General features: G+C 46.9%; 1 protein-coding gene across 2 annotated transcripts in view; it reads left to right on the forward strand.

Annotated features, from left to right (window-relative positions):
* The window catches only part of PI4KA (phosphatidylinositol 4-kinase alpha), a 517,988-nt gene that overhangs the window by 486,270 nt on the left and 8,061 nt on the right, over positions 1 to 23,657 (forward strand). For both annotated transcript variants that reach the window (XM_078667865.1, XM_078667866.1), the window contains 4 exons: positions 1,777 to 1,902; positions 2,827 to 2,947; positions 14,136 to 14,295; positions 16,328 to 16,417. In XM_078667865.1, the coding sequence (XP_078523991.1) occupies positions 1,777 to 1,902; positions 2,827 to 2,947; positions 14,136 to 14,295; positions 16,328 to 16,417 (497 nt within the window). The remainder of the gene's footprint in view (positions 1 to 1,776; positions 1,903 to 2,826; positions 2,948 to 14,135; positions 14,296 to 16,327; positions 16,418 to 23,657) is intronic.

The following is a 23,657-nucleotide window of genomic DNA, read 5'->3' on the forward strand; positions in this document are numbered from 1 at the left end:
TATAAACTTAAATCTATAATTTTCACCTTTACATTGCATGCAGCTTCTGGAGCCTAATTTGCATTAGATCTTCAGCAACTGGCCAGCTAGTACTTGGCCTGAATTAGGTGTGAAAATCGCTCCCAGGGCAGAGACAATGGCCTGTGAGTATGGGGGTGTTTTTTTCCCTGGCAGAAAGTTGGTATGAACTCAGCAATTAAAATAACTTTAAAGTGCCCTGCCCAACCACAGGCAATTAAGCAGCACTTCCAAGTGAGTGCACTCTGGGATTGTTTGCAGTAGGACAAAGTGGAACTGCTGAAAAAGGGGGTAGGGTTGCCCCCAGGAACTTTTACCCCAATGGTTGAGTCACCCTGCAACCCCTCGCTGGTGCCAGGCATACATTTGGCACCCCAAGGTACCATCCTCAGAACACTTTCTGGACCTGATGAAATTCAGAAGAGGACTGGACCTGCTGTCTGTGACCGGCGATATGCCCTGAAGGAATGGACATTCTCCCTCATGTACCCAGGACAAAGAAGTAGACTCCAACGATCAGTTGACTGACTTCCTTTATGGCTAGAGGGACACAACCAGCTGCAAAAGGCATCTTCCTGGAAATGTCCCACTGACCAGTCACAAGTGGACGTGGAATGGACTTTGCTGTTGGCCTCTGCCTGACATCCTGAGAGTCTCTAAGAGCCTTCCACTGAGCTCCTGGCGGCTTTAAAAGTGTGTTCCTGCGTTTTATGAGCACAGGGAGAAAGTCTAAAACTTCTAAACACTTCTCCAGAGCTCCAGGGCGATGTGTGGGAAAAGTGTTTGCCTGGCAGTTCCACTGCATCAGAATGAATTTCAGTTTTTAGAATTGTCCCAGTCACGGCTCCCAGCACCCCTGAAAACATCAACTAAGTCCCATTCTACTACTAAGAAACTAGTACTCCAGAGCTCCAGCTGGACCAACCTGTTTCAGCATCAGCCTGCTCACTGTTAATGTTTCTTCTCAAAAAGTTACACAGTCCCTTTCTGCATTGGCACTTGAAAACTTTTAGAACTTTTTGAGTTCCATACTTTCACCAGGACCAAGCCATGTGTTGTATCTGACCAGGGCTCCACTGTAATCGGCCTCAACTCGCACCTATGTCCCGTTCTGCTGCTTCCATAGACTATGATTGTAACTTTGTGTTTTATGGCTCTATATTCACTTAATTCAGTAAAAATTCATATCTCTGGTTCTCCTTATTACATTTTTGTTGTTTTGCTCTTATTTAACTCGTTCATTTTAAAACTGGTTTTGGAATTGTATTCTGTTTTGTGTGACTTTTTTCTACTATCTGCACATTCTAAATACTTTACATATTGCCTTTGATTAAAGCCTGGCTGCTTTGTGTGCGCTAACAGGAATTAAGCACAGGTTTATTGTACTTAATTTGTGTGACATTCAACAGGTGGTGGCCTTACTATGTGAGATGGAAAATTGTCAAACCTAATTATAGATCCACTTTTCTACAGTCTGCACCTAAATTGATAGAACTGTTGAAAACTGCTGCTAAACCTTTCTATGCTCAATTCTTTGTAGGCATCCTATGTCACTATGTATTGCTGACATTTAGACTTCATTGTTCTTTTTAAATAGTTTGCTAATTCAATTGCTGGCATTATATGTAACTATTGAAGTTGTTTTGGCTTAAAATATGTGCTTGTCTGATCAGTTATTGTGCAAAGCTATGTTGCATGTTTTGCCAAAATTTAAAATGACACTATTCCTGCTTTTTCCTCCTCTTACGTTGTCTCTAGTGTGGTGTAATAGAATGCATTCCTGAGTGTACGTCTCGGGACCAGTTGGGCCGACAGACAGATTTTGGCATGTACGACTATTTTACCCGACAATATGGGGATGAGTCTACGCTTGCTTTCCAGAAGGTATTTTTCTCTTCTGTTCGTGTCAGGCCACAGTGCAAATGACTTGGGGAAACGTTGCCTGGGTAATATTGACATTGTTTTTACAACAGGGGGGAATGTACAAAACTGAGGCTGCAGTGTATTTGGTGCTATTATCACAATTTATCTGGAAGTTTCACACCATGCCTTTTTACTGTCCCATCTTACTGACTTACATGTATCAAAGCTTACATGAACATTATGAAAGAGGGCGGATTTGCTATATCCAATCTGCACATCACAAAATGTCTCTTACCTATACACAAACCATACCACATATCTATATATATTAACTATTGAGTGCAGCCTTGATGTAAAATGCTTATCCGCCTTAAGCATTAACCATATACAATCTGCCCACCATAGGTGTTACAGAGTGTCACATCCATGAATAACAAAAACACCAGCGCACATCATTATTTCTTTTAAAATAAAGTGCTTTTTTAAAAGAAATAAAATCTTAAACTTGTCTACACCACGAGACTCAATTGGACTGAAAAGGAGTGTCTGTGCAAAAACTGACATGGAAGAAGAGTGCGGAATGCACAGGTATTACAGTGACTGTATATGATGTAGCTGGTGTTTTTGTTTTTCATGTATCAAAGCTTAGTTCAGTAGCAGAAGCAATATCACTGCCTCGTGTCAGTGGCCCACTTTGCTTTCAAGTTCATATTTTGATGCAGGGAAGGAGGAAAGAGTGGTGGAGTCCACGTTGCACCTGCTTCGGAGGTTCAAGAGCTCAACACCTTAACCTAATAATTCAAAAATTTTATTGATTCTCCCAGCTTATCCTCCTAGGGTTCTGAAGATATATAGGCCTTTACTGCATCCTTTTCTGCACAAATCTCTTTGGATACCCGTAAACTGTACACTATTTGACACTTTTTCTTCCTTTCACCCTTACAGGCTCGCTACAATTTCATCCGCAGTATGGCTGCTTACAGTCTGCTGCTGTTTCTTCTGCAAATCAAAGACCGACACAATGGAAACATCATGCTGGACAAGAAGGGCCACATCATACACATTGGTTAGTGTGCAAAGCTCAGCGTGGAAATTCCGTCTTTGTAGTAATGTAACTGGTTCACTGGAGTGTAATGTGGAGTCCCCAATTCTCATCCTCCATACCCAGTGGAAGGCCTACTATTCCATCTGTCCTCTTTCTTGTTTGGCTTGTCTTTCAATTTCAGTCTCAAATGGCCTGCAGAAAGGTCTCAACGTCTGTCTGTTCAGCTCTAGTCTTCCTTTATGTCTCTCTCTATTATTATTTACCGGTGCAGAGTATAATTAGCAACCTAGGATGTCATTAGTAGAGGCACTTCATTATTTGTAGTAGTAAAGTGCTGGGGGGAGGAGAGAGCCTTCAACTTCCTCTAGGACACCAATAATCCTGCTACCACCCCTGCATTCATTGGGGCCATTCACATTTTTATCTTCTAGAGCTAGCTTTCACGATTCCCTGTTAGGTCTCTCTCTGCCTATTATACATCATGTAGGACGCCGGCTCTCTATATAGTGTACTAAAGTGAAGTGCACTGTGCAGAGAACCCAGTGGACCCCTTCTTGGTATACAGAGGTAAAACTAGATAATACTAATGCTCTATTCGTGGTAGTGTGGGTGAGCTGTTTGGCTTATCAGAGGGCAGTGCTAAATATGTTTTGTACTCACAGAGGCAATAATTGAGGCAAACACTCAAGAATAAATCAGAGACCAGTTTGCAAAGAATACATCGATTTTTAGATAATTTTTCAGACCAAGAACTCAGTTCTAAGGTAAATGCTTTTTAAGGTATTCATTTTTAAAGTTCGCAAAAGAAATCACTGTTGTGCGCAAATACGCTCAATAGAAGTCAATGGGGAAAAAATAGGAAAAAGCATATACAATCACGTAGTTCACCTTCTGGATTCGGGTAAGTAGCAAGGCCAGGTCCAATAGTCCAGCAGTAGAAGTTCGGGAGCGTTCTGAGGTTGTTGGTTGCAAACGCAATACGAAGAAGGGGGCCACCTGGAAACACACTGCACAAGAGGACTTAAAGGTAAGTCTGAGGGGTCCTACTCGAGGGAGCAGGTCACAAGGACCTCAGGACCACTGTAGCACAGCTGGTTTGTCGTTACCCAGGCGGGTGGGCTGAGTGCAGAGCAGATCGGGCAGCCAAGCTTAATGCCTTGTGACGGTCCTCGTGGTCCAGGGTAGGGCAGGTTGCAGCGGGATTCCGGGACAGCTGGACCACTCACAGAGTGGGTCTCAGAAGTCGAGAAGCCCCTCAATGGTTTGTTTGTGTCCTGTGTTGTTGGAGTCCGGATTACACTCTTTCTTCTCAGTCTTCGGTGTAGGGGGTCCAGTACCCTGAGTATTGGCATGGCTCCGGTAGTTCCTGGTGTCATCTTACTTGGTTGAGGGACAGATCTGACCCTTCGGAGCTGATGTACCTCTTCTTGCTTGGGTGGTGCGTCAGGATCGCTGAGGAGCAGCAGATTGGTAAACCCGACATCATGGTTTGGTTCCTGCAGGCTGAGGGGGAATAGCTCCTCTACTCCAAGGGAAGTTCTCTGCAATTTGTTGAAGGCTGGAGGTGCTCTGGAGTTTTTGGAGGCTCGCAGTTTGAGGACGAGACCGCTGGCCACGATTGAGTCCTGGGAGCAGCTGGCAGGGTTTGGCACCAGTTGTCTGCAGCAGGTCTTCTGCTCTTGAGTCAGCAGCTCTTCTTTGTTGCTCTTCTGAGGTCTGTCTGATCTAAGTTCGGGGTCCAGAGATGCTGTCTAAATACTACATTAGGGAGCGTTAAAGGGGACAACAGGTAGTAGCCAATGGGCTACCTACCTTTAGGGTGACCAATTCCTGTGGGAAGGGGCACGACCCTGAATCTAATTGGCTAATTCTCCCTCAAACCACGATGAAGGGAAATTAAAAGTGTGGTCCACATTGCCTCCCACTTTAGGGGTGGTGGTGGCTGAATGGGGACCCACCTCCTAATTCACCTGCCTGTCATCCCACCAAATGGCTTACATGCTTAATTTGTCTAATAATATGTTCCAGGACCCTCGTCAGTAGGTCATTGTGGCTTGCCCTACCTATTGCCCCTGCCAGCGCTCCTAATGACAGTACCAAACCAACTACTAAGCATCACACTCGTACAAATGTGACAATTGAGACTGTCTCAGGCCCCCAAAGCTATAAGAATGGCTTGAGTTGCAGCTATTAGTAATTTTTAACCCTTTCCATGCTTATGACGAGCCCAGCTCGTCATGAGGCACAGTGGAGCTGTGCTCATGACGAGCTGGGCTCGTCATAACGGCCGCGGCCTGCCCACGCGTGATTGATTCCCTGCCGGTGCAGGAGAATCAATCAGTGGGCGGGGTTGTGACGAGCCCAGCTCGTCATGCGCACAGCTCCACTGTGCCTCATGACGAGCTGATGCAGATATGTCCACACATGGAATATAGTGCACCCTGATTTAGGGCTGCAAGGTCTGCAGTTGGGGTGACTCGCCTATACCTTATGCAGTGTATGGGGGCATTGAACACATGGATGTGCGCCATGTCTACTCTTCATTCTTTTCTTCACCAAGACACACAGCCTGCAATGGCAGTTTGCGTTGTCTTGATGATGGACTTCTGGGGTGCTAGAATTTGTGCTGCAGCTTCAGTGGATTCTCTTCAGCCCCAATGCCCTAAGTACGAGGAGTACCATTCATTAGGGAGTTATAGGGGTTGCTGAAGTTGTGCCACTTGTGGTATTGATTTAGGGAAAGATCATTGGTACTGGGAACCTGGTTAGCAGGGACCCATTACACCCCAGTCAAAGTTGCATCAAAAACCAGGTAAAAAGTGGAGGGTACTACAATAAGAACCCCGTTTCTAACACCTCACTCAAGGGCTAGACAACTAAGTACTCTAGGTTGATAGCGACAGTGGCACCAGTGTTTTTAAGCTCTCATGCTGTGAAAAGGCCTTTAACTGATATACATGACTTCATTCACTGTAGCACTGTATCATTTACTACCCCTTTAGTGTGTAGGCCAATGGAAGTAGACGAGCTACCTTAATGCTTTCCTTGCAAGAGCCAATTTCGATAAGAATATTTCAGGACACTTGTCTTTTTCTTTTGGGTCTACTGTATCTTTTTGTTGGAATGAATCTTTTGATCCTGCTACTCCTGTACTGTATATGGTTTTTGCAGTTTGTCGTTCTACGATTCACCCACAAGATAACTTGTATTTGTCTTGCTTTTTGCACTGGGCTTGTTTTCCCTAACCGCTTGTAATATGCAACACACTAAACACCACAAGCCTCACCAGTAATCAAGAACTCTGGTTCTGTAGTAGGGGATCTCTGTGTATAGTCATAATCTAGTGAATAGTCCCGCCCATGTGCGTGGACCCCGGAGCAATCAAAAATAATCTTTTAAGGTGTCGAAAAATGCAGAACTGCACAGACACTTAAGAGAGAATTAAAGACAGATAATGCAGCCTATATCCACAGGCTACACTGTCCAGTAGAAATTCCACCAAAAATCCACAAACAGCAAAGCCTGTCCAGATTTCCCTTGCTTTAACAGCAAAAACCCTCTGGAATGATAGAGAGAAAGACCTGGACAGACAAGCCCCATAGGCTGCCATTATGTGGCTCAAAACAGGATACTGTGCCTTTAAGAGAACCTTCCAGAACTTCACAGTATCCCAGAATGCACTGCAGGTCCCTTTTACTTTCAGTTCTTTTTTCCGGCTCCTGCTAGCAGGACCCTGGAGCATTGAGCTCTCCCTTTTGGGATTTATTTTTGTGATTTCTCACAGTGTTTTTTGGTACTTTGTTCAAAGTACTTTGGTTAATTCTTCTTGGTGTGCTTTTGGGGCAGTCTTTTTGTCGAATATGCCTGCATTATTTGACAAATGCCCGGAGTGTTCCAGGAAGAAGGCCAAGACTGACCCACATGAAGTGTGTATCCTCTGCCTTCCCTCCTCTCATAACCCCGATGAGTGTGAGATTTGCCAGGGATTCACAACCAGGACCCTGAGAGACAGAAAGAAGATCAGGCTCCAAGGCATGGAGGAGAGAAGACTGCAAGCACGAGGTGGGTCTGGAGGGGCTTCATCTGCCCATGCTGAGGCCTCTGTGGGGCTCCCCAGAGGCAGGAAGTCCAGCAAGCGTCCCCATTCTCCATCGGCGGCGATTGCACCAACTACGGCGTCAAGAGGGATGACTACAGTCTGTTCCCAGTCTCCCCAGGGCCCTGGGTCGAAGCGGCGTCGACGTTCGACGTCGAGGGTGCTGAACAGACCGCCGTCGACGTCACCGGTGACGGTTTCGTCGGCGTCGAGGACTCGACGTCGACGGGTGGCCCGGCATCGGCGCTCGCCGTCGTGGCGACACCGCCGTTCGCCGTCGGCGAAAAGGAGAAGATCGTCGTCGAGGGGAGCCTCAGCGTCGAGGGGGCGATCGCCGTCAAGGCGCAAGAGATCGCCGTCGAGGCACAAGAGATCGCCGTCGAGGAAGAGATCGCCGTCGAGGCACAGGAAGCCGTCGAGGCGGAGTCAATCGTCGAGGCGATGGAGATCGCCGTCGAGGCGGAAGCGTTCGCCGTCGAGGGACAGGCGTTCGCCGTCGAGGAAGCGCAGTTCGACGTCGAGGGGCCGACGCTCGCCGTCGGGTCGCCGTTCTTCGACGCAGGAACGGCGCAGAAGGAGTTTGGGCGCTAGGAGTCAGTCTGACAGGTGTCCAGTGCCTAGGAGAGACTCTCCCACATCCCAGCCTGATAAGGAGGGCGGGTCACCGGGCTCGGTGTACTCCCTTGTTTATACCCCTCCTAAGCCGGGGACAGTGACTCCTCCTCCTCCGCCTCCTTTACCGAGAGGGCTTCCTCCGCGGGTCCCTACCCCGCTGCCTCTTCCACCTTTACCACCTCGGCCTCAGCCTCAGCCTCAACCTCAGCTGCCGGTTGACAAGCCTCCACCGCTTCCTCCGAGGTCGGTTTCCCTGCCCAGGTACCCGACTCCTCCGAAGGGGACCCCTTGGCCGAGGGGACCACCCAAGCCACAGTCTCCTGTCCCGGTGGAACCGGCAGGACGACCAAAGCCACGGAAGTCGCGATCCTGCTCCGGACGGAGAGGGAGGTCACGCAGCCGTCACAGATCCTCGACGAGGTCCAGACGGCGCCACAGGAGGCGCGGATCACGGTCCCACACGGGCTCTTCCAGGACGAGGTCCTACTCCCGGACCTTGTCAGACTCCCCGGGGACTAGGGTGTCTCCCGTGGATGACATCAGCACGTTCCAGGATGTTCTCCTGAGGGGTGCGGCGAAATTAGGAATCACGGTGACGGCTCCCACACCTACGACGTCCGTGATCTTTGAGACACTTCACAAGAAACATTTGTCTCGCCCTCTGCTGCCGCTCGTGCCAGGCTTGGTAGAGCCAGCAGAGGAGCTGTTCCTTACGCCTGCAGTAACGAGAGCTGCTCCATCCCGTCTGCTGAAATATAGGGCTCCGGATTCCGACCCAGCTTTTCTAAGGTCTGACCCGGTTCCGGATTCCGTTATAGTGACGGAAGCCAGAAAACAACATTCTACCTCTCCGTCTTCTACTGTGCCTCCAGATAAGGAGAGCCGATGGATCGACTCTAATGGCAGGAAGGCTTGTGGGACAGCAGCTACGGCCATGAAGACCGCTAGTGATACGGCTCTGCTGGGACGGTACCATCGTTCCCTGTGGGAATCTCTCCAGCAGTTCACGGAACTCCTACCACGGGACAAGAGGGAGGATTTCCTAGAGATCCTGAAGGAAGGGATGCTGGTTTCGAACCAGGTTATCAGCGCGGCTGTGGATGGTTCCCTATTGTGGAGTAGTGGTGGCTCACTGGTTAGAGGCGGCAGGCCTGAGAGCAGAAGTCAGCCTGGGACCAGGGTTCAATTCCCGACGCGGCAGGGTCGTGGACCTTGGTCAGCGGACTCGATAATTCTCGCTTCGGTGCCTACTCTAATCGGCAACTCTGGGCATTAGCTTGCCTAATCTCCACAACGGCCCCACCAATTCCGGGGATGCCTGGCTCCACCTTGGGGTTCCCAGCAAGGGACCATCCCACAGGGAAAGCCAGGACGGGTTCCCCAGAGTTATACAGCGCCGGGACGCCCCGTTGCTGGGGCAGCTGTGCGCTTTACAAGTATACTACATTTACATTTACATTTATTGGCGGCCCATGGTTACTGTCATGGGATCAACCAGCGATGCCATGCTTGGCTCAGGCTCACATCACTCAAGCCAGAAGCCCAGCAGCGAGTGGCTAATCTGCCCTTCTCGGGGAGACCCTGTTCGGGAAACATGCAGATGATGAAATGGCCCGCATGAAGGCGGAGGCAGAGACTCTGACGGCTGTGGGCTTGGAGAATCCCAAAGAAAAGAAGGCCTACCGCCCGTTCCAGAGACGGTTCGGGGCGCAGGGCCGAGGGCGAGGACAGGCTTCGGGACAGCAGCAGCAACAGCAGCAGCAGTTCCGGAGGCCCTTCCAGAAGCGCCAGAAGGGTAGAGGAGGTCAACAGTCCTCTACAGTGAACAAGGGCGCGGCCGGGTCTCGACCCTGAGCTGTTACTTCCCCTTCATCCGTTACCCGCTCCGGTGGGGGGAAGCGTCGAATTTTTTCTGGCAGAGTGGAGAAAAATTACTCAGGACAAGTGGGTGCTGAATATTGTTTGCAATGGATACAGTCTTCGGTTCACCAGCCCGCCTCCATCGATTCCACCGGTCAGCTCGCAGTTTCAACTGCGCGAGCTCCAGGCGGAGGCAGATATCCTGTTAAGGAAAAGGGCGATAGAAGACGTACCTCTGTCTCAAAGAGGAAGAGGTCTGTACTCCCGGTTCTTTCTGGTTCGCAAGAAGGACAAGAACGAGTTCAGGCCCATTCTGGATTTGCGACAAGCAAACAAGTGGATTCGCAGAGAGAAGTTTCGCATGCTGTCGTTGCATCAGATTTATCCTCAGCTGCAACAGGGAGACTAGCTATGTGCTATAGACCTACAGGATGCATACTTCCATGTGCCCATTGCACACAAACACAGGAAGTTCCTGCGATTCCAAGTCGGCGCCAATCATTATCAGTACACAGTACTGCCATTCGGATTGAAGTCTGCGCCCAGGACATTCTTGAAGTGCATGGCAGTGGTAGCCGCACACCTACGGAAGAACAGGGTGTTTGTCTACCCGTACCTGGACGATTGGTTGATCAAGGCCTCCTCCTTCTCGGAAGCTCAAGCGCACTTCCGGAAGACGTGCGTTCTCTTGAACAAGCTGGGGTTGCACATCAACATGTCCAAGTCTGTCCCGACTCCGGTCCAGTGCAGACAGTACTTGGGAGCCTCCATCAATACGCTTGTCAGCAAGCGTGTCTCCTTCGGAGGAGAGACTGTTATCACTCCTTCGGAAGGCTCAGGCTCTTATGACCGCTCCATCTACAACAGTGAGGACGGTGTCTTCTCTACTGGGGTCGATGGCCTCTTGTATCTTCCTCATGCCACACGCACGGCTGCACATGAGACCATTGCAGGAGTGCTTGGAGGATCAGAGGAAATGATCTTGGGACGACAAGATACGACTGTCGCTGCATGCTCTTCAGTCTCTGAAGTGGTGGTGTTCAGCGGAGAATCTCCTGAGAGGGGTTCCCTTCCACAAGGACATTCCCACGCAGACTATTGTGACGGATGCGTCTCTCCACGGCTGGGGGGCGAGACCTACAGATTCAAGGGACGTGGTCCCAGATGGAGTCCACGTACCACATCAATTTCCTGGAACTCAGAGCTGTTCACTTGGCACTGAAGGCCTTTCTTCCGTCCTTCCGGACCAACTCGTTGCTTGTTCAGACAGACAATACGACCACTATGTATTACCTCAACAAGCAGGGGGGGTCGAGATCGCGCACTCTGTCGCAGGAGGCGCAGGCGATCTGGCACTGGCTTCTGGCCAGAGGACTGACGATAACGGCCACCCATCTACCAGGTGTGCAGAATGTTCAGGCAGACGCACTGAGCAGACTGATCCAGGAAAACCACGAATGGGTCATAAACGACGAAGTACTAGGAGAAGTCTTCGCAAGGTGGGGGACTCCAGACGTAGATCTGTTCGCCACCGCCGAAAACAGAAAATGCCGAGACTTCGCCTCCAGGTACTACCAACCAGGGACGCTGGGGAATGCGCTATGGATCAACTGGTCGAACAGCTTTCTGTACGCTTTTCCACCGATTCCCCTGATTCCGGCGGTGCTCATCAAACTGTCCCAGTCCAGGGCACAGATGATCCTGATTGCCCCGGAATGGCCCAGACAGTGGTGGTTCACGGACCTGCTTCACCGGTCTCTCCTTCCTCACATACGGCTGCCGTGCAGGCCGGACCTTCTCACGAAGTTCGGGGGCAGATGTTGCACCCCAACCTCTCGTCTTTGAGTTTGGCGGCATGGCTCCTGAGATAGTGCAATATGGCCATCTGAATCTACCAGAAGATTGCATGGACATACTGAAGGAGGCTAAGCGACCTTCCACTAGGACTTCCTATGCTTACAAGTGGAAGAGGTTTTGTATCTGGTGCAAGTCCAAGAACTATGACCCAACAACGTGTAAGGAAGATGTCATCCTTCCATATCTTCTACATCTGGCGCAGTCTGGCCTTAATGTCCATTCCATTAAGGTTCATCTGGCTGCTTTGACTGCCTGCAGGAAATGCCCTTCACAGACTTCCTTCTTTCAGATCCCTGTGATCAAAGACTTTTTGGAAGGCTTGAAGAAAGTGTTCCCTCCTGTCCGGCTTCCTTCGCCTTCATGGGAATTGAATGTGGTGCTGTCCAGATTGATGAAGGAGCCTTTTGAACCTATTCATAAGGCTTTGTTGCAGCACCTGTCCTGGAAGGCGGCGTTCCTCGTGGCCATTACATCGGCCCGCAGGGTGAGTGAAATTCAGGTGTTGTGTTGCCAAGAACCTTATACTGTATTTCATGCTGCTAAGGTTGTTATGCGTACTCTCACTACATTTCTTCCTAAAGTTATATCTGACTTTCATGTTAACCAGACCATAACTTTGCCTACATTTTTTCAGAATCCTTCCTCTCCAGCGGAAAGGTCTTTACATTCCCTGGATGTCAGGAGGGTGTTGAAATTTTATCTGGAAAAAACCAAGGATATTCGTAGGTCAGACCAATTGTTTATCAATTATGGCTCAGTCAGGACGGGTCTTGCTACCTCTAAACAGTCCATTTCTAGGTGGATTGTGTCCTGTATACAGTAGTGTTACCAAAAAGCTAGTAAGACCTTAGGGGGTAAACCTAAGGCTCATTCCACCAGGGGCAAAGCTGCCACGACTGCTTTGCTCCGTAATGTTCCTATTGCAGAAATCTGCAAGGCGGCCACTTGGAAGTCGGTCCATACCTTTGCTAAGCATTACTGTCTGGACACTGATGCCAGGGCAGACGCTCAGGTTGGGCAGGCTTCGCTGCGAAATCTGTTCGCACAGTAGTGGTGTTATTTCTCTTTTCTCCACCGCCGCTTTGGTGTGGGGATGGGCTTGCCATTCTATTCACTAGATTATGACTATACACAGAGATCCCCTACTACAGAAGTAGTAGTTTCTGTCCTGTAACTCCAGTTCTGTAGTAGGGGTATCTCTGTTATAGTCATAAGCGCCCGCCCTCCTCCCCGGTGGAGAGAGATATTCATGTAAGGCATGCTACGGGTCTGGCGTGTTACGCCTTCAAAAAGAACTGAAAGTAAAAGGGACCTGCAGTGCATTCTGCGATACTGTGAAGTTCTGGAAGGTTCTCTTAAAGACACAGTATCCTGTTTTGAGCCACATAATGGCAGCCTATGGGGCGTGTCTGTCCAGGTCTTTCTCTCTATCATTCCAGGGGGTTTTTGCTGTTAAAGCAAGGGAAATCTGGACAGGCTTTGCTGTTTGTGGATTTTGTGTGGAATTTCTAGTTGAAGTACTGGACAGTGTAGCCTGTGGATATAGGCTGCATTATCTGTCTTTAATTCTCTCTTAAGTGTCTGTGCAGTTCTGCATTTTTCGACACCTTAAGAGATTATTTTTGATTGCTTCGGGGTCCACGCACATGGGCGGTACTATTCACTAGATTATGACTATAACAGAGATACCCCTACTACAGAACTGGAGTTACAGGACAGAAACTACTCCTTACTTAGGTGACTGGATAGGGTTTTAGTGGGGAGATGCTATTAGGCCCTCTGATCTCGAGGCACGGGCCTGCGAGCCTGAAAAATAAGTAGCAGCGAATACTCAGTTGCAACCCTTGGGTGGGTAGAGTAAACTCTTTGGGATCATCCTCTGGCCAGCGGATTCCATGGCTGTGCTATTGAACAATCCTCAAAATCATTCAGTCCCACCAGTGGACTAAGTAATTTGATTAACCCCTTCCACGCTGATGACGAGCTCAGCTCGTCATGAGGTACACCTCTCGTACGCTCATGACGAGCTGAGCTCGTCATGAACCGCGGGATTTGCGAATCTTTAGCGCACAGCGGGAAAACGCGCCGCGCGCATGGGGTTAAGGGGGTACTTTAGAGTTGGGTAGCTAGGGTACTCCCTTTCAAATGTGACATAGTACTCTGTGTGCCAAAATAACAGCCCTCCTCCATAGGACCCTCTGCTTTCTGTCAATGAAACCCACTGTCTATGTTGCAGGAAAGCTTGCACTGATGGCCCAAAATAGTCGATGGAGGGTGGGTATCACTCTACCCATCCTACTTAGGGTGGACTGTGTGATATCTTTGTTTTCTCTTTTTCTGTGAGGGACAGAAAAAACCAAATGATAACCCTCATATCCTGGGGGATAAACAACCTCTATGTAAGGGTTATTTTTTTGGGAGTTATGTTCTTGAAAAAGCAAAAGTTTGGTTGGCGGCCATCAGAATCAATGGTAGTTGTCCACCAAACTTTAGTGCATATGTGGTTTAGTAATGTAAGACCTTGGATGAGATTGATGGACTTCTGTGTTTAACCCCTCTTCCACCCCCATAAGGTGCAAGTCAAAAGATTCCACACTTTGTGAACCCATTCATAAGTTGCTTTTCTGTAATTACAAGGTTCTCCAGTATTGTCTTTGTGTACGATTCCTTCACTCCTTTGTGGCATTATGTAATCCATACTGTGCTGAGTGTGGAGTGATAATTCATCGCCTTGAGTGGTGTGCTTCTTCTAGGGTTTAACTCCACTCTTTCTGTCTGCAGACTTTGGGTTTATGTTTGAAAGCTCTCCTGGTGGTAACCTGGGCTGGGAGCCCGATATCAAACTGACTGACGAGATGGTGATGATTATGGGTGGGAAGATGGAAGCCACTCCCTTCAAATGGTTCATGGAGATGTGTGTCCGTGGATACCTTGCTGTCAGGTAAACAACCATTCTCTTTGTGCCCTATTATTGCTGGTTTAGAAAGTAAACGTGATGTGCTTCCTCTCTGCCCACAGGTGGCAGGTGACTTGTTTCTATCCCACAGCACAAACGCAGTCTCCTGTGCTCCTCTGCTGGCAAAGCTTAGTATATGTGTACCTGGCAGTTTAACACATCCTCTGTTTGGTCAGATGACCTTATTTTCTGTCTTGACTTCCAAGCAGATGCCATGTGGTTGCCCTACGATATACAACATCTCAGTTCCAAATTTGTAAAGATAATTACATTTCAATCTTATCTAGAAACGTAGATCCCGGCAAGTGTAGAATAAGTAATTCCATAATTAGATAGATATCAGTACTACCTATAATAAACCTGACCTAGTAAGTATATCTGTGATCGTTGTCCCAGTATTAACTGCCAGAAAGACTTTCTGATTATTTTATGTTTAAAATATTTATTTTGTGCCTGGTTCAGTCCAAGAAACAGCTGTGTTGTAGATATTGATACCCATATTTGACTAACAAAACAGCATTGTGAATTTGCCTTCAAGGCCAAGCACATTGAAATAGACATCTGTGGTCTTGAATTCTACTTTACTACTGCATCATTGCACTTGGTTTGTCTCATCTAAAATTGACATATCCCATTCTCTTGCTTTTGATCCCAAATAATGTTTACATCTGTACCACAGGTTGCCTTTCCGAATCTGAGATTCTCTTAATAGTCTTAGGGCCACATCATCAAACATTTTTGTCTCCGCAAATGAATCGGCCCTTTTGCGAATGCAAAAAAATGCTTTTTAGACGTAGCAAACCCTATTTTGCGATTCGGTTACCTGTTACCAAATTGCCAAATGGGATTGCGATTCTCTATTAGGAAGGGGCGTGATTAGGGCGTCCCTTCCTAATGCCGAATCGCATCGGTATGTGTGACTGTTTAGTGACCGAAATGCGGTTGCAGAACATTCATATTTTACCACCTACTTCAAGTAGGTGGTAACCCATTCGCAAATGGGAAGGGGTCCCGACCCCTTCCCCTTTGTAAATGACGGAAATCTTTTCTTTTTTTCTTTTTGTAAAGCATCCCGTTTTCCTTGAAGGAAAACGGGCTGCTTTACAAAAAATATTTGCATTATTTAAAAGCAATCACGGACAAGGTGGTCTGTTGAACCCAGCAGGCCACCATCCCTGTGTTTTTTGCAATTCTAGGGGTTCGCAAATTGCGACCTACCTTATTAATATTCATGAGGTAGGACATTTGCAATCCCCTAGGAATCGCAGAAAGTGTTCAACACTCTTTCTTGCATGCTGTTTTCCGATTCCCTACTTGTGAATCGCAAGGATTCGCAATTAGGGAATCGGAAAACTTTTTTTTCATGCATCTGGACTTTAATGCCCTAGTTTGAATTGAGGTTCCTTGTTAATAAAGTTAAGCATTTGAGAAATGTTGTACTGGGCCTCATTCAATCACTTTGAAGATTTTTTGCCGTCAGCAACCAAAGAGTTATTTATGCTCTGATCTCGATGTTGTGTGTCAAGGATATTATAAAACATGGGTTGCTTTGGGGTTTTACCACCTCAAGAAGCAAAGTATTATTTTACAGTCCTACATTATCGTCCTCCTGAAAAAAAAAAAAAATTTAAAACAAGGAATTAGTTAAAGATACCAAAACAAGAAAACGCATTGCAAATTGTTTTTGTATTAAAATATAATGACCAATCTTTTGAAAACGGATCCATTTATCAAATCAAATGTAGAGGTTTAAATGATTGCTAGAATGTAATATTCAACACTCTAGCGCTTACTAAATGGTTCATCTTTTCTTAGACGGGGTAAAACATTGCGTTTTATAGTAATTCCCATATAATAGCCTGCCTGTGAATAATTTGGGCCTCGCCCACTGTATAAAATACTGAGTTGTGAATTGGGATTAAAGAGTAGGATTGTTTCTTGCTGCCTTCTCTTATTACAAAGTTTGAAATACTAGAATACCTTGCTCATCTGCTTACTCTTTATTTCCTCCTTTCAGGCCGTACATGGATGCTGTGGTGTCCTTGGTAACGCTTATGCTGGACACAGGGCTGCCCTGCTTCAGGGGACAGACTATAAAACTACTCAAGTAAGTGTCACAGTTATAATTGGGTCATTTTGCAGAGATGAAATGTATGTTGCTGTAGATTCTGCAAATGGAATTGGTTCTAAAGGTTTGTGTAGTTCTATACTTGTTGATGTTATTAGCCAGCAGTCTGTCTGTCTTTGACTGCCTACCTGTGCACATCAGTGTTGTTTCTGAGATGCAAGACGTAATTCTGCTTCAAATCTTGGTGGCTTGTGTATACACTCTCTGACAGTAAGGGTACAAATGACTTCAAATTAATGAATAGTTCGTCCTGAAGATTTCTTATTCATAAAACTGAACACCGAAGGATCAAACTGCATCCAGATAGCATTAGACAATTCTACTACCAGGATCACAGGCACACCTGTACGTCTTTATCTGAAGTGACATTTGCAGCAAAGTAGGCTGCTCCGGTGAGCATGCTGTCAGTTCTTTTAAAAAAAATCTTTTACTGTGCACCAATGAGGCTGCATATCTGGAGTAGCACAAAAATACCTCAGTTATTTTATTTCAATATCTTTCTCAAAATTGTCTTTTTAACTTTGCAGTGTAAATTATATCTAAGAATGCATGTAAGCCCATTAGCAAACCTCCCCAATATTTATGTGGGGGTTACACGCTTGCAGGGATGAGATTCTGGGACCAGCATGTCTACATCCTTGTCGTGCCACTCTTTGTTTCGTCAAACTAGATTCACCCACCCCGTGAAGCAGAGAAAGAGATCTGCCATTCAGACTCTTGGCACACGAAGAAGATAAAGTAAGAAGGAGGTTTCAATGGTAGTCCTTGTTCACCAAGCTCCACTGATATCTTACTAGAAATAGCACTTAAACCACTTCTTAGGAAGAGAATATCTTCATCCTCAAAGGCTTTCGGGAAAATCCCCCCCTTCTTCTGCACATTGTCTATTTCAGCTATTCACAGACATGCCCACCTCAGAGAAGACCTGTCACTTACTCCAATGTTGGAACTTTCATAAATTCACATGCTTGAATCCTTCCCCGTCGTCCCCGGTACCTTAGAAAAGTAATGTCACGGTAGACAAATAATATAGCAGGCTTAGGCCTTTTGGTTTAGTAGCATACCTAGTCATTATTTTAAAATGGACCAAACTTAAGAGTCAACCAATCCGGTCACAACACCATATAGAACCTTCCTGAGAGAAGCTCCATTCCCTCAGATTTTCTGCCACACGTCGTGCTAGGGAGTCTCCACTGAGCTCTGCTCAGTTTTCCTGTCAGAACTCTAAAGAAGATTTTTCTAGAGACTTTTCCTCTTCAAACTTTACAGATATACTCTATGGCTCTATGTACCTGTCATTTGTGTGTCTCAAACTGACTTTCATTATGTCTGACATACCTAAAAAAGGGGCTCTTCAGACCCTGTGGCACTTGCAGGAAGAAGAGGCTACACTTTTATGACCTTCATCAGGATTGCTTGTGTTGTCTTTATGCTGTGCATTAGACTGCAAGGTATGTCACACTTTTTCCTCCAAAACTTTGAAAGACCGTGAAGGGTTTCTCCTTCTATGCCTGAAAAACCTCAAGACCAGAGAAAATCCAGTCTCTGATGCGGAGAGTGACACTTCAGCTATGTCTTCCTCCAAAACGCTTCTCAAGAGAGTTAGGGATGATCCTGCTGCTCATTCCTCTCATGAACCACCTAAAAGGTGTCCAAAAAGGCCTCTCAGGTCTCTCATAGACACCCCAGCCTATCTAAGTCACCTCAGAAAAGTGACCTTCCTTTAGCACGACAGGGGAAAAAGGAGTCCCGTTCCTCCTCCAAGGAATTAAAAAAATTTACTTCTGAGCCCCCAACACCTGCACCTCCGGAAAAGCACACATTCAAAAATCCTTCTTCTGCTCCACTGATGGATGGGTCGTCGATAGCATCTCCGTCGACGAGAAAATTGTCTTTGACGTCGAGAACTGTAACAGCAGCATCAACGCCATCTACTGCCAACACTTTCACGGTGTCAGCGGCGGCAATTTCCTCGTCAACGACTTTATCGTCAACCAGCTGTACCCCTATCTCATCAACTACAAAGATTACCTCCTCATCAACGCTCCCATCAATGACGTAAATCCTGACGACGATGACACCACCTTCGACAAATGGTTTCCTGTCGACTGTGCCTATCCCATCAACGTCAATTCCCTTGGTGACTATGAGACAGAAGCCTTGATCACTTTGACGCTATCATCGTTGACGACCTTGACGACGACCACAGAAAAAAATATTTTTAGGCAGAGACCAAGTCAAAAAAGGCTTACACCGGCTCATACATCTCCAAGTAAGGTGCCTTCACTCCTGCCTTCCCATCTCTTGGACGATGAAGACTCTCAATATGATAGCCGCTTTGGTGCTGCATGTAGCTCTTCAGAGCTTAATTTTAAACCGGAGGATGATTCTGATGAGTGTGACTATTATGAACAAGAGTATTTACCCCTCAGGAGCACTACCAACACCCTCAACAATACCAAGACATGGAATGTCTTCCATCTACACTTGTATCAGACCTACAATTTGTACTGTCATACTCCAGGAAAAGGTTTTCTCCAGCATCTGCTCCTGTTCAACACAGTCCAGCTGGGACACCTTCAGTGCCTCTTCAGCTGCCAACTCCTCCGCCTATGCAACAATTGTCACCACCCCCACCAGTAGTCCATTCTCCACAAGTAGCGCAACTATCAGGGGTCAAAGAGAAGAAGGTGAACTCCAGGACCACCATGATGAGCGGGATGACTAAGTGTTGCCAACACAGTCCTCTCCATTCCCGCCCCCATTGGATTCTCCTCCGGAGGAAATCGGAGGTTTCCACAACCTCTTAGAAAGAGGAGCGACACGTTTCGAGTTCCCAATCTCCACAAAACAAAATGGCTGTTTCCTTTATGATTTCAAGAAACCTTTTCGGAAAACAGTCAGGGCCATGCTCATCATTGATTACATTTGGGATGAGGGCTTAAAGGTTACGCACAACTCAGCCTCAGTAACAGCAGTACTACCACAACTTGTTAAAAAAATACAGGGCCCCAGAGAAATCACCAGCCTGCCTAACGGTTCCTCCCAAACCAGACTCCGTCATTTCCCAGGCAGCCCAGCGAAGATCCAGGAATCCCTCCATACCTCTATCAACGCCTCCAGACAAAAAGGGTAGACTCCTCCATAACATCGGGAAGCGCTTTTCAGCCATGCTAGTGCTTACCGTAAGAGCAGAATATTTCCTGGCTCTACTTGGCTGATATGATAAGTGAAGTGGTCCGATATTGCCCAGTATCTAACAAGCTTCTAGACGCCAGCAAAGGGGAAGCAAAAAAAGTGTTTCTAGAGGGTGTGCGCACATAGTCAGAGATAATCGATTGTGCCATGGACATTGCTACCAGTGGATTCAGGCAGCTGGCTGGCTTAAAGCTACTACTTTCAGGTCAGAGGTCCAGACCAAAATATTATATTTACCATGTGATGGAGAGACTTTGATGAGGAAACACATTGACAATGCTTTCCAAGCTAAAAAAATTGATACGCCACGTTGTTGGGGACCTTACAATATAACAAGCTGCCCTTTTTGGCACCCAAGGAAGAGGGCAACCATCTTTTAGAGGGGGATGCCAACAATACCTCTATCCCACATTTTCCTCCACAAACCAACCATTTCGGTCCCAATACCATCAACGGCAACCACCGTCAGCAGCCTGCAACAGACATCCTCCAAAGGAAAATCCGGATGACAAGGCAGGGATACCAGCCGCAGACAATGACTTTGTACAGGCTCCTGCTACTTCCCTACCTTTTCCAACCAGGGTAGCTGAGAAAATAGCCAACCATCTGCACCGTTGGAAACAGATAATCACCGACCAATAGGTTCTAGATCTAATTCAGTTTGGACGCACTTTGGAATTCATCCAAACACCTCCCCCAACACCACCTCAACCTTCCATCTGAAAACTTCTACACCTTCTCAAGTGGTAAGTCAAAACAATGCTCAAGAAGGGTGCTTTAGAGAGAGTTCCCTTCTCTTAGAGAGGAAGAGGTTTCTTCTCCCGTTTCTTCTGAATCCGTTAGAAGTAAAAGCAGTGGAGATCAATTCTAGATTTAAGAAACCTCAACAAATACCTCATTCCGCATGGTTACATTGCAAGATATATTGCAACTCTTCGACCGAGGAAACTAAATTATGTTCCTAGACCTTCAAGACGCATATTTACATGCCCCTATCCATCTAAAACACAGGACATTTCTCAGGTTCATGGTAGCCAGCAGCCACTATCAGTTGCAGGTGGTATCCTTTGGTCTCAAGTTTGCCACCCGCATTTTTACGAAATGCCGCACACCTGGAGCAGCCTTTCTCAGGAAACAAAGACATCACGTCTTCCCCTATCTCGACAGCTGGTTGCTCAAAGCTCCTTGTAACCAGTCTGCAAGGGCTGCCACCATGGCCTGCATATACCCATTCAACAAGCTAGGCCTCGCTCTCAATCCAGACAGATCAGTCCTTCAACCTTCGGAATGCATTACATTCCTAGGAGCCATGCTTTACACAACACTAAACAGAGCATACCCCACAATGGAGAGGCAACGAAAACTGATGACTCTTGAAAGACCAGTACAAAAAAGAAAGTCGCTTTCCGTTCACCTTTGCAAATCTCTCCTGGGTGTGATGTCTTCCTGCATTCATCTAATCCCATACTGTTGTTTTAACATGCGTCCGCTTCAAGAAGCACTGGACATCCAGTGGGCACAGGCTACAGGAACCTTCGACAACATCATACAGGTCACTCCACCTATCGTCCAAACACTCCTGTAAACCTATCAGTCGGTCTATCACTCTTAACTCAAGTCTCTCCTTTGGTGATTACAACAGACGCTTCCCTGGACGGGTGGAGAGCTTACTTCCAGGTTGGCAGCAAATGTCCACCTTTCCATTGGGGTCTTCACATCAATATACCTGAGTTGAGGGCAGTACATCTTGCTGTTCAAGCTTTCCTTCACAGGATTCCGAAGTCCTCTGTGCTTATACGAACAGACAATGCAGCCACGAGGCACTGCATAAACAAGCAAAGTGGCACCAGATCTCACCTGCTGACCCAGGAACCTCAACTAATCTGGAAATGGTGCATCCATCACAAAATTCATCTGTCTGCAGAGCGGGTATCCGGGAACCAGAATGCTATAGTGAACACCTTGAGCAGGCTGAAAACATCTTGCCACATAGGGAACTGGACCAGCACATGCTGGATCAGATCTTGCACCATTGAGGCAAACCACATCTGGACCTCTTTGCTACCCCTTACATCGCAAAATGCCAGTTCTCTGCAAGTGGGCATCCTTATCCGAGGTCTTGGTGGAATGCATTTTCGATTGCATAGTCTGGCATATTTGCCTACGTCTTCCCTCCAACACCTCTCTTTCCAAAACTCCTCAAGAAGATGAAGGCCCGGCCTTGCAAGATGATACTCATAGCCCCAGCATTGCCGCGCCAGCACTGGTTCACTGAGCTTCTCATCCTTCAGTGTAGCATTACATTCAGCTCAAACTGATCCCATCACTGCTGATGATGTGCCAGGGACAAGTTCTACATCCAGACACCAAGTCTCTTTGAATATCTGCCTAGCTCCTGAGTTCCATGAATTTAGACATCCGAACATTCCTCGGATTGCAGTGAAACTAGCCAGGGCAAGGGTGGACAGTACTAACAAAACGTACCGCTTAAAGTGGAAAAGGTTTTGCTTATAGTGTCAGGAAGCTAACGAGATTTTATCTTACCATTTACACCTTGCTCAATCAGGCTTAGCTCACCCCTCCATTAAGGTACACCTTGCAGCCATTTCTTGCTTTAGGAGATCACCCAAAAAGCCATCCTTATGGTCTCTCAGGTTCATTAAGCAATTCCTCCCAGAATTATTAAGGACATTTCCACTGATGACGTCCCTCCTCCGCTGTGGCTGCTCAACATGGTATTTTCACAGTCAATGAAACATCCTTTCAAGCCTATCCATAAAACAGATATTACATTTCTCTCCTGGAAGCTAGATCTCCTCCTCACCCTCACATCGTCAAGAAGAATTTGTGAAATTCAGGCTTTCACCATCCAGGAACCATTCCTACAGTTCAGGGAAGATTGGGTTTTTTCTCTGCACGAAACCATAAGTTCATCCCTAAAGTCCCATCGGACTTCCATCTCAATGATCCTGTGATTCTTAAATAGTTTTTTCCCAACCCTCAGACGTCAGCTGAACGAGCACTACACTCTCTGAATATCAAAAGGTGCTTAAAGTTTTATTTCGACAGAACTAAGAGTTTTTGCAACTTTAACCAACTCTTTGTAGCTTTTAGCGCACCAAGAAAAGGTTTCCCTCTAACAAAACCGAGCATATCTCGACGGATATCTGGCGCCATTCTATTCTGTCAGTATAAGGCCGGTCGGCCTTTGAACTCAAAGTGGAAGTGTTGATGGCACAACCAGTGCTGCAATTCCTGGGGTGACATTCTAACTTTCATGCCCTTGGGTACCCTACGTCCCATATATTAGGGAATTACAAGTAAGTTAGCTTTTGCCAATTGGTTTTAAGCCAATTGAACAGTCCATATAAAGGTCAGGGAACTGAGATCTGGTTAGCCGGCCTCCGTGCCCTCTCTCTAAATCGAAAGACCAGCAGCATCAGTCCAAAACTCTGGGGTTGACCATACAAAATGAGGCATTTCCTTACACTCAACCATAGGACTACCTCATGAGGAGGGCAGCAAAAGGCTAGAGGGAGTAGGGAGAAAGATGGACAGAGCATCTGTGACGCAGTGGCGTATAGCCAAGTTTCAGTCTCCTCCCAAAAGTTTTAACTATCAACAGTGAGAAGAAATAGGCAACCTGATATAGTATCTTCCTGACACATGCAAGAAGCAAGCAAAGATGGAAGAGGGTAAAACAGTAGCAAGTCACTGTCCAAAATCATCTTCAGACTCTGGTCAACCTGCAAGTAGACTGTTATCCAATGCTACTATTTTACATAGTCAATCCTGGTACTAATCTCAGGTTTTAGACCCGAATTGCAACTATGATTGAGAAGAGAGCGCTTATTTGGAACATCAGTTGATGAAATCGAGAAAGGAAAAAGGCTAATGAGACAACAGTAACAATAAAAGGCTCTACAGAGAGATGGCTTCAAAAGAGGTATGGCCAGTAATAGATCGAGCCAAAGAAGACATCATTTCGCAGGACGAACACCTACTCAGCGGCCTGCTTTTC

The sequence above is a fragment of the Lissotriton helveticus genome, chromosome 11, assembly GCF_964261635.1.
Source record: "Lissotriton helveticus chromosome 11, aLisHel1.1, whole genome shotgun sequence".
In the NCBI taxonomy this organism is placed as follows: domain Eukaryota; kingdom Metazoa; phylum Chordata; class Amphibia; order Caudata; family Salamandridae; genus Lissotriton; species Lissotriton helveticus.